Source organism: Bombyx mandarina, chromosome A1 (genome assembly GCF_030267445.1).
Source record: "Bombyx mandarina strain Sakado chromosome A1, ASM3026744v2".
NCBI classification, from domain to species: Eukaryota; Metazoa; Arthropoda; class Insecta; order Lepidoptera; family Bombycidae; genus Bombyx; species Bombyx mandarina.
The window spans coordinates 1,946,260-1,958,314 of record NC_143234.1 but is presented as its reverse complement, the minus strand read 5'-3'; the positions used below and the strand labels follow the sequence as shown (position 1 = coordinate 1,958,314).

The 12,055-nt window shown below is 41.0% G+C and overlaps 1 protein-coding gene across 7 annotated transcripts in view; it reads right to left on the bottom strand.

Annotated features, from left to right (window-relative positions):
• Wnk (Wnk kinase) overlaps nucleotides 1–12,055 on the bottom strand; it is a 64,030-nt gene that overhangs the window by 15,776 nt on the left and 36,199 nt on the right. For all 7 annotated transcript variants that reach the window (XM_089739950.1, XM_089739952.1, XM_089739953.1 and 4 more), the window contains 6 exons: nucleotides 4,717–4,813; nucleotides 4,214–4,308; nucleotides 3,864–4,044; nucleotides 1,327–3,325; nucleotides 695–906; nucleotides 217–363 (listed from right to left, as the gene is read on the bottom strand). In XM_089739950.1, the coding sequence (XP_089596076.1) occupies nucleotides 217–363; nucleotides 695–906; nucleotides 1,327–3,325; nucleotides 3,864–4,044; nucleotides 4,214–4,308; nucleotides 4,717–4,813 (2,731 nt within the window). The remainder of the gene's footprint in view (nucleotides 1–216; nucleotides 364–694; nucleotides 907–1,326; nucleotides 3,326–3,863; nucleotides 4,045–4,213; nucleotides 4,309–4,716; nucleotides 4,814–12,055) is intronic.

Genomic DNA, 12,055 nt, shown 5'->3' with positions numbered 1-12,055 from the left:
TTTTCCCACATTTGTGCACTAACACAGATATTAAACAGTTAATAAACCACCGTTATTACACATTTAAACCTGAAGAAACACTAAATAGACAAAATAAAACAAATCGCACAACTTCACTGCTCGCGTTCCCGCCAAAAAGTCCTTTGGAAATCTTTGTTATGATTCGACCATAGGATACAGAATATACAGAATGGAGCAGCGCTCGGGCGGTCGTACCTTATCGATGTTGAGTCGCAGCGCGGAGTGGTGCGCGTGGCTGAGCACGGGCGTGGCGGCGGGGTCGGCGATGAGCTGCCGCACGATGTCGCGGATGAGCTCCATGAACGTCGCGCTCTGCCACTCCGGGAGCAGGTTGTTCGACACCTGCAACACGCTCGAGATGTACTGCTGTACTGGGTTCAAAACACCCGAGAGGGACTTTACTGGTGGTAGGACCTCTTGTGAGTCCGCGCAGGTAGGTACCACCGCCCTGGCTATTTCTGCCGTGAAGCAGTAATGCGTTTCGGTTGGAAGGGTGGGGCAGCCGTTGTACTGTTCAAAATGAGACTTTACAACTCATGTCTCAAGGTGGGCGGCGCATTTACGTTGTAGATGTCTATGGGCTCCGGTAACCATTTAACACCAGGTGGGCCGTGAGCTCGTCCACCCACCTAAGCAATAGAAATAGAGATTGAGAAACGGGGCGTCGACTCACGAGATTGCTGGCGATCTCCTCCGGGTTGACGTCGGTGACGTCGAACTTGAAGGTAACGGTCTTGGACTTGGACTCGAGCTGGCACTCCACCCCGGTCCCGGCCTCGTTCACCTCCAGCACCGTCAGCTTCGGGAGCTTGTCCTTTTCCCGGGAACGCTTCTTCGAGCCCCGAGATTTCTTCTCGTTCGTTACCGGCGATGAAATGGCTGTGCCTAGTAAAAGTTTACATGTCGTTAAGTATGTAGTATCATGATATATTTCTTATGAAGCTTTTTTTTATTGCTTTGATGGGTGTTAAGTGGTTACTGGAGCCCATAGACATATACAACGTAAATGCCGCCACTCTCCCTGAGATACAAGTTCTAAGGTCTCAGTATAGTTACAACGGCTGCCCAACCCTTTAAACCGAAACGCATTACTGCTTCACGGCAGAAATAGGCAGGGTGGTGGTTCGGACTCACAAAGGTCCTACCACCAGTAATTACCGCAAAATATAATTTTGCGGGTTTGATTTTTATTACACGATGTTATTCCTTCACCGTGGAAGTCGATCGCTAACACTTTTTAAGTACGTATTTCATTAGAAAAATTGATACCCGCCGGCATTTTCTAATAAATAAATAAAAAATTACCTTCGGCTGGTGTGTCAGCTTGTTTCTCATCAACGGAACCCAACTCTGACTGTCTGACTGCATCTGCAGGTACACTGCTGGAGGGTACGTCCGTCATTGGAGTTAGGAACTGCTCCTTTTGACCACCGTTCACGTGGAAGCCGGTCTCTTCCAAGTTCAACCTCTGGGGGAACGACTCATGCGGCGCGGGGTGGGATGGGATCGGCTGGGGATGCGCCGGAGTCGGGTGCGACTGGGCTGCCGGTATCGACTGTATCGGCTGACTGATGAGTTGCGTTGGCGGGATGGCCTGGGACTGCGGGATGGATGGAACCTGCTGCGGCTGCGACAAAGGTTGGGAGATCGTAGCGTTTTGAGGCAGGACCTGAGCGGGTTGTTGGACAGTTTGCATGGTCTGCGGAACTGAGTGCATGGGCGGAGGCATGGATTGGATTGGCATAGTCTGAGCCATGGATGCGGGCTGCATCGTCGGCATCCCCTGTGTGGACTGCGGGAGCGACTGAACAGGCTGCGAGATGGAATGCTGTATGGGTTGGTTCGGTTGAGGCAACGCTTGCACGGGCTGAGGCATCGACTGGACCGGTTGAGGCACGGACTGCGTGTGCATGGGCTGGGTCATTTGTTGAGGAATACTTTGTGCGACGCTCATTTTCTGCACATTATCTTGCATGGTCTGCGCCATTGAGGACGGAATAGACGACTGCATCATCTGCATCTGCTGGTTTTGTTGCTGGTACATCTGCAGGGGATTCGAAGTATAGTTCTGCACGGGCGTTCCCTCGTGACTAGATATCTGCCTGTCCTGTTGGACAACGTTGAAGTTCTGCGCCATTTGCAAATTGTGAGGAAGAGACTGCCCCTGCATCTGATGCACTTTATGGTGGTAGGGGTCCTCAGACTGAAGAGTCTGTTTCTGCAGATCCAAATACTGATGTTGGTACTGTAGCTGATCGACTGACACTTGTTGCTGTAGGGCTGGCTTCTGATAGTCCTGCATCATCATCTGCTGGTCGTGTACGTCTGTGGTGGAACTGATCTGGCTCTGCTCTGACGCTTGTCTCTGGTACATGGGCCGTTGGGCTCGCAACATCTCCTCCATCTTCTGTTGTTGCTGACCGATTAGTTGTTGTTTCTGGGCCAAATACGCAATATTCTGCGGGTCTATGTACTTCTGTTGCGCCTGCATCTGCCACTCTTGTTGAGCCAAATACTGCTGCTGCAACGTTCTCAAGTGCTGCGGGGAGAGCGTCTGTCCGGGGATATACAGGTGCTGTTGGTTAAGCATTTGCTGCTGCAACGCATACTGTTGTTGCGCCAGCATTTGCTTCTGCATATTGAGTTGCTGCTGCACTTGCGCGACTTGCTGCTGGGCTTGTTCCACTTGCTGCTGCTGAGCGAATATAGCAGGATCCACGGCCGTCAACATCGGCTGAACGTAGTGTTGGTTCTGCTGTATGGATACGTTTTGTTGCTGCATCTGCATCCCTATCAAGTTTTGCATCTTCTGTTTCAGCTCTTGCTCCTGAAGTTGTTCGTTTTCTGTTTGCATGGGTGGCACCGCGGTCTGCGCTTGAGTTTGGGGTTGGGTTTCAGATTCAGACTCCTTTCTTGTTTGCAACGTTTCTGGTCTATGAATGATTTGAGCTAAAATATTCTGTAAGTTCTGCAAGGAGGGATCTAGGATCTGATTGTTGACCACGGACTGGGGAGCGTTCATGATGTGCTCCTGTGTTGTCAGTTGTTCTTCAAACTGCTTCTGCTGGATGGCGGCTGCCTGCTGAGCAATGATGTTCTGTTGCCGCTGGATAATCTGCTGCTGTAAGACTTGACTCTGGTTGTTGATCTCGGCGGTCAGCTGCTGGTTGAGGAGGTTCGGTTGAATCTGATTCTGCGAAACTGTCGGTTCGAGGATCTGCTGGGTTTGTTGTTCCATCAACACCTGCCCTTGGACGGTTTGTTCCAGCATGTGCTGGTTTAAGAGATTCTGCTCCATTAGGGCCTGGAAATAAAATCACAAATAATTGCAATTTGTAAGCGAAATTTAACCAAATTTAACAATGTCTCTGATCAGTCCTGCACATTATGGAAGGCTATACTTTAATGTACATGTTCTAATATCAGAAATCTATATACATATATATATATATAAATGAATCGTTGCTGTTCGTTAGTCTCGCTAAAACTCGAGAACGGCTGGACCGATTTGGCTAATTTTGGTCTTGAATTATTCGTGGAAGTCCAGAGAAGGTTTAAAAGGTAGATAAATATGAAAATTCTCGGAATTAAATAAAAATAATAATTTTGTTTTTCCTTTGACGTGTCCCCCGTCGGACAGATTCCTTTTGTTTGTTTTAAGTTTATTTTATACAAAAACTTAGGTCTTTTATTTATCGATTAAGGCACTACGAAGTCTTTCGAGTCAGCTAGTATAGATATATTTCTTTGTAGAAATACACAAAGACCTGAATTCACGAGAAACTTGAAATCAGACATATCTGTATGTAATTACTGTTTATGAAATTAAATAGTTTCCGTACTTGCTGTTTCAGCTTATGCTCGAGCAGCGCATGCTGCAGATGCTGTTCTGACGGCGACATCCTGGCCTGCATCAGGTTGTGCTGCAGTAGCTTCATGGCGGTCTCCTCGTTGTTCAGCTGGTGGAACTGTTGCTGAAGCAGTTGCTGCTGAGCCTGCAGGAGTTGGGATTGTTGGCCTAGCCTGTCACAGAAATTGGGGAACTCTCTGTACTAGGCAACGTGTCGCGAGTGATCTCTCTGACAGTCTAGAACTCTATCTAACACTAATACGATCGTCTCGTAACTTTATGAATGATTCCTCGAGGCATTTAAGTGCTTAAAAGTTCTACAGCAAGAGTGGATATACTTACTGGACGGCTGCTAGAGGCGCGGGCCCCACTCCGTTCAGCAGGCCACTCTTCACTTGTTCGACGGGCCCAGGCTGCTGATTCTGCATCATCTTCATCTGCAAAAGATACATTTCAGCGTTTCCCTTCGACGTTCGCGACCCTTAGACTATAATTAAAACTATTTTAACGATTTAATTTCGCCTTTTTCATTCATTATAATTTACGTTTTGAATGCTCACTACAGTTGTATCACGATTGATCGTCCATTATAGTTTAGAAATTATAGGTATGTTTATAAACATAGAGAAACTTCCGCGTGATTATTTTATATTGCTTTAAATGTGGGGACGAGTTCATGACCCATCTGCCATTAAGTGATTAACAGTTTCTAGACGACACAGCTCGAACACGGCCACTCAATTTTGAAAGATAAGATCGACCATTCCATTGGATCCCATCAAAATCCCAATAGGCACGTCTGACTTTTTTGTCATAATTATAATTTATGGCCGAAATCAACTCACCTGTCGAAGTTGTTGCTCAAACATCTGTTGTTGTCGATTCTGTTCGATCATGACTTCTTGGTTGAACAAAAGTTGAGCTTTCTTCTCGGTCCGTTCACTGATGACATAAACGATAAAGTAACGTATTATGTACATAATAATATGTAGATTTGGTAAGAACGGAACGCATCACGAAAGCGTGGAACGGAACGTTAAAATGTGAGTGAGAGAAAATTGTAAGAAAAAGAAAAGAGAATGACAGAGAAAATCAAGATGGCGAAGACGGTTGAATAAGCACCGGAGCCACTAAATTCAATGGTTTGGAAATGAGACATTCATTGGAAATGCAGCAGATTCTAAACATTTTTGACTCATATCCAGCAATAAGTCTTCTCAGCTTAGAGCCTCGTGAGCTCACCTGCTCGCTCTGAGAATCTATTATAGCCTCTCGAGGATACAAGAACTAGTGGTCCCCCAATAGTCGAAATTCGAATATAATTAATTGAAATTATAAGTTTAAGTATCATTATGGTTTTATTGTCAAAGGAGACGCCATAGCTTACCACCACAACCACACATAGAGACATGAGTTCGAAGCTTAAATTGCATCGTATAAAACCTATCCAACCGTTGAAACAAAAACATACGACTCCTTCACTAACTTGTAAATAAGAATACGAGAAATTGATGCCTGTAGCATTATGGATGGTGAAACCCGATCCTACGGACCGAATGGTAAACAGTCGACGTCGCCCAAAACACGTCATTTCGGATCCTCCCGATCCACTAACGGTGCTTTTGGGTACCCCAAGCACCGGTCATCATTCTCTTCGAACCCGTCGCTTGCGACGAAGGGCTCGGCGAGTAAATTAACCCACAGACACAGCCCACTGAGCTTCTCGCCGGATCTTCTCAGTGGGTCACGTTTCCGATCCGGTGGTAGATTCTCTGAAGCACTGCTCTTGCTAGGATTGGTGTTAATAACGTCAGGTTTGAGCCCCGTGAGCTCACGTACTCGCTCAATTACGCTGGCATAGCCTCTCACGGCTACCAGCTTAGGTGGAAAAAAAAAGATGGTGGAAACTTGTTTGGTTATTGTTTTAGCTAATTTTTAGTATATTATCTGTTTGTTTTGTGCTGTTGGTTCTCCTAATAAATAAATTAAAAAAAAAAACACCATGACAACTAAGAATCCAATAGGTGTTGTATTCATTACAGCCACTGACGTATCTAATTATAACGATAGCTATAGCTGAAATTATAAATAAACGTATATAGGAAACCGTTGATAAAAACTGATAAGGTTTGTATGTATTAACATAAAAGGCGTTGAATACAGCTGTATTTGATTTGAATATATAATCTAAGCACTGCCACGCGCACGGTCTGATAATTGGGTAGACGTGTCTTGTTTTACTGAAAGAATATATTAGGTGATATTAGGCAATGAAGTTTGAGATAGCTGATTACTGATTTCGATTAGAGTTTGGATTATTTCGAAGGCATTAGGGCCATCTGATGTTGAATATTGACCATTACCCGTGAACAAGGCCAAGTTAGAGACACTGAGGAAGAGAGACAAATAGCATATTTGGCTAAAAACAAAACCGGCATTAAACTAAAATCTCATAATCTGTATATTGAGAAACAATCCTGCAATTTTAGATTACGAGTAATAATACAATACACTTCATATAATATTACAATAATTACGTACCTACATAATAATCAACTGTAATCCGCTTACCGTGTCAAAATCACAACTCAAACATCACATCACTTCCAATTTCATTTTATTACGTGCTTCTAGAAATATTATCCGTTCGAATTGCACGATTATATTGTTTCACTCACTCATCATATTAACATTCAAAACAAAGAACAGAATAGAACAGTCGATCTATGCACAAAAGACATTCGAGAAATTTATCGATACGACACACTTATCATAATAATAATATGACCAAAACAAGCACCAAGAATAAGAGAGATGTTGTTTTTTTATTTATTTTTTATTAAATTTAAATAATATCCTTGAAAGAATACCTCTGTTTGTGTGCATATTCGATGAACGTGTAAAAACGTTATGAGTCTAGTTCGTTTGTGAATATCGTGGATCGTAATCTTACACGATATAGTGTTTATAATTATAGAACAATATGACGATTCTTATCTATAAATTTAAGAACACTTATTTACTTTTTTATTTTATTTTTTCACCATTACACCGTCAAACGTTGGTGTTTAAGCTGTGTGTATTGTTTGAGATAAGCATAAAATTTCCAGTTCGGTTAATTATAATTTATTTTTTGAATGTCCTTATAAAATTTAATATGATTTAAATTGACCTCGTCATGAATTCGGGTACAAGGAAAACATCTTTTTTTTTTCTCGATTACACGAAACATTTTTTTACTGCAGCGCGTGTTAGCTTAATAACTTAATATAAGTCGCAAAATGATAAATTAATACATTCACAGAACAATGGAATTCAATTGGTTAAACAAGATAACTCAAAAGAGCAAGTTATGTGAATCTATTCAACTATTTCTAGAATATTTTTTTTAAATTTATTTATTTTTTATTGCTTAGATGGGTGGACGAGCTCACAGCCCACCTGGTGTAAAGTGGTTACCGGAGCCCATAGACATCTACAACGTAAACGCGCCACCCACCTTGAAATATAAGTTCTAAGGTCTCAGTATAGTTAGAACGGCTGCCCCGCCCTTCAAACAATACACAATATACTTCAAACGATACAAATAACTTATTGTGAGCATTATATGTCTTCGGTAATTGCTTCTTTAAACGAAATCGACTTAATAGCTAATATAAATAGAAAGTAATTTACTTTTCAAGGTCAACTTTAATAGAGGGCTTTCACTTTTGTTCCCGTTAGCATAATATTACTTTTAAAACTTTTACAGCAGTAGCTAACGTAGGACAACGGATGGTTGAGTCGCGCTAACGACATTTTCATGTTAATTTTTCATTTTGAGTTCCAAAGAATAAAATTCAGTTACCCGGAGTTTCTCGCCGGAACTTCTCAGTGAGGCACGATTCCGATCTTGTGGTATATTCTGCGAAGCACCGCTCTTGCTAGGGTGAGTGTTTTTTTTTTTATTACTTAGATGGGTGGACGAACTCACAGCTCACCTGGTGTTAAGTTGTTACTGGAGCCCATAAACATCTACAACGTAAATGCGGCACACACTTTGAGATATAAGTTCTAAAGTCTCAAGTATAGTTACAACGGCTGCCCCACCTTTCAAACCGAAACGCATTACTGCTTCACGGCAGAAATAGGCAGGGCGGTGGTACCTACCCGCGCGGACTCACAAGAAGTCCTACCACCAGTAAAAAGTGTTATCATATTCTCCCAGGTTGAGACCGTGAGCTCACCTACCCGTTTACGCGTAGCTTGAAAATCCGCTTAGGCTACCAGCGAATAGCTTGGGGGAAAAAACATTCGCAACTTCAGTCACCCGAGAAATTTCGTTCGTTCAGTTGTAGTTAGTTCAAAACTGTTTTATTTCTCAACACTATCACAAATTTCTACAAGCTAAACAGTTATTAAATATTCCCCCTCGAATGTTTCGGTTTAGTCACAGAAATATATAATAAATTTGATTTGAATACATCGAGCCGGTAGATGACATACTGTTTCTTCAATACACGATGCGCAATTGTTACTGCAATAAGATTGCGTCACGACAATTAATCACGCGCAACGAACCGTACAATAATCATGTGGATTAATGACGCGCGTGTGTGTTCGTTACGCTAGGCATCATTTATTGATACTTGAATATCGAAAATTTTCAAGCCAGTGCCGATTCAAACCATTTTTTTTATTGCCTTCGTAGGCAGACGAGCATACGACCCACCTGATGGTAAGTGGTCACCGTCGCTCGTGGACGTCAGCAATGCCAGGGGTAGAGCCAAGCCGCTGCCTACCATAAAGTACTCTCCGCAAGCCTCGTTTGAAGAAGGACATGTCATTGCGCTCGGAAAACATCTTCAATGTGTCCATTTTAAATAAAGAATCATGATGATCGTTAGGGATATGCTTTTGTCATAGATAATATCTATGTCTACTAGATATGCACAAAAAAAACACTCGTCTTTATTGACATTAGATTATAACAAGGGACAAAGGGACAAAGGCATTGCTAAGAAAAAGTTCTTGGGAAAAAAGTTTACGCCGATCAGATACTAACTGGAGGAAAACAATTAAAACAGGCTTTAGAGATCGAAATAGTTACATTTCGGTATCAGTGTGCTTAGTGAGAGTTTTTTAACGTTCTCGATAGCGTAAAACTTAACTCAAATTTGTATGGAGTGGGAACGTTTGCCTACGTTTGCCGCTAGGGGCGCTGTTCCAACTGCATACAAATTCGAGTTAACTTTTACGCTATCGAGAACGTTAAAAACCTCGCACTAAGCAAACAGAGGATCAGTGACACTAGTCTTACGTTCAGTTATGACCCGCTTGTCCCTGCCAAAGGGTTCCTATCCCCCGCCCCTAATTTCCCACTTGTTGAGGTGAATACGTGATAAGAACGCTGGGGTCGATGTGCCAACTACGCTGCAAATAATTTGTGTGCTCCATCTATATTATACCAATAGATGATAATAAACTCAATAACATAACAATTGCGATGAAATTGAACCAGGAATGTTGGCCCTATATCAGATAGAATGGAAGACAGGGATAGGAGGTCAGTAAAACAATACGCTATTCAAGAATACATACATTGATGATTGAGTTTGTGTTTTTTCTTAATAATACAGTTATACCCTTGTTTTTTTTTTATTAATAAATAAATATTTACTAACAATCACGCCACGTTAACTAGTCCCGTGATAAGTTCGTAAAGAACTTGTGTTACAGGTACCAGATAACGGAAATAAATGTAAGATTTTTTATTATACACATACATATATTTAAGATACATCCATAACCCTGGAAAAGACATTTATATTTATCATACAAATATCCTCCCTTAGCGGGATTCGAACCCGCGACTCCCTTGTGCAGTGACCATGTCACTTACCACTACACCAGACGGCCGATAGCATTCAATGTAATCGCATATTGAACGGCACTGTATGTTTTAAAAGTTTTGAAAGTGTGTTTATTAAACTTAATTAATGTGTGGTTAGCATTATATATTTTATTACTAGAGTAGTTTTTCTCTCTCTTTTTTTCAAACAGACAAATACCACATAATTAAAACTGCGATTTCGATCCGGTGGTAGAGTCAGCTAAGCACTGCTCTTGCTAGGACCATTGTCAGCAAAATTCTCTCAGGTTGAGCCCGTAAGCTCACCTACTGGTCCGAAAGTAGCTGGAATAGTCCCTTGTGCTACCAGAGAATAAGTAGGGGGGAAAAGTACTTTTATGATTTAATCACAGACTAACTGTGACCATGAAAAAAGGTATTCCGAATGTCTTCATAAAATTTTATGGCAAGCGAATTTAAAACTTAAGTTCTTTTAATAAGGTTTAAGACTCACGAAAACCGACGAAAATAAAACAACAAATAAATAATAGTTTTATGGGTAAAGTCCTAATATTCAACTAATTAAAATAATTGAAAATTATTTATTTCAATTTGATTGTCATTAAAATTTACATCTGAAAGTCAAAATACAAATAACTTTGAAATTCAAGAGTAAAAAATTATTTTGAATATATCTATCTAGGTATCGACAAAATGTACCTTTAAAGCAATCCGCATTGTTTTCACTAACGACACCCAGATTACACGAAGCGTAATGATTAAAAAACATTTATGCAACATTCACAATCAGACAGTCACAGTCCAAAGCGCGCGATTTCCAAACAAAATCCGATATTAAATTGTTTTCCTTATGACCCCCGGGTGACCCCCGCCCCCCTGATCCTCGTTCTGTCCCCGCCCGGTCTGGTCAGTGCTGAAGCGGTCTCGCATGAAACCGTCCGATCGCGGGTAACGTCAAAGATTCAAAACTGAGCGTAACATTGAACCGTCAAACATTACGTGAATAAGTTAACGTCCGAAGAAAGGCATCGCGTGTGCACGAAGAATGTTTGCGTTGTCGTGACTACGAGCGGTTCTGCGCGGCTGCTGTCACAGGGCCGGCACTGTCAATGTCAGTGCAGTTTTCTTTTTTTTTCTGTTTTTTTTTTGTGTGTACTATGGAGTTTAGAGATAAGGACCACCATCTTATATAGGGTACAAGTTGAAAAGTGTCCATATAGAAACAGCAAGTTACTGTTGGAAGCAGTAGTGAATTTACACTAGGGGCAGTCGGGGCAAGTGCCCAGGTCGGCAAAATTTTGAAAGCGAAAAAAAGGTTTTTATAATTATGTAATACAATTAGGTAGGTATAATTATGAGTCACCCTTAGAGCCAAATTTATAATTGTTAGAAAAAAACAAATATTTATTTATGTTTTTGGAATATATAATGATAGCAATGATAAAGATTCTGCAATAAATTAGTTTGAAAAATAGAAAGTTTAATTAAAATTCCATTATGTATTGGGGCGGATTTTTTCTGGTGCCCAGGAGCGGCATTCAGTTTAAATCCGGCCCTGGTTGGAAGACTCACCGATATAGAGATAATGTAGGAAATGAAAATTATATTAATATAGCAGTTTTAAACAGTCTAATATTCTGGACTGGAGTAAAGTGTGGTAGTATATGGCGTTGTTTTTAAAATCCTTCCACTTGCTACAGTGGCGCCACCTTAGCTGATTCACTTTCAGCGGACACTTTTTAATACATTGAGATGGTGTGTTCCTTACCTGTACCCTACACAGTTTGTACTGTATCTATCTTATAGTGCGCACTAAATCTATGTTACCGAATCTTTAAAGCAATTCAAGTTAATTTCAAGAGGCCCTATTCAATTTAAAATTTGCAAACGTGAGACAAAAGTGTATTTACCACTACGGCCTAATATCCTGAACCCATATAACCGGGAAAAAATATATAGTGCAATTTAAGTTAGACCTCACGGCACAAGGTGGATGGCGGCATTTAGGCAGGTATACCGCTTGAGATAAATCGCACAAGTCTTAAAAAAAAATTTGAAATATTTATTACTTTTATACTATCCAAATATTAAAAAACAACTTATGGATTTTTTTTTATATATTCAACAATCGATATTAAATTAAAATTTAAGCGACAGCCCTGAACCAAGGTTCATTCGTTTCAGTGTCACGTGATACAAACGAAAGACTGCTATAAAAATATGTTTCTACTGTACCAAGGAATAGCATTGATAGAAACCATTTGTTCGCGAAAGATTCTCGTACAACAAGTCGAATTAGAATCTTGATATCGCCAAGATTTGTTGTAATAACC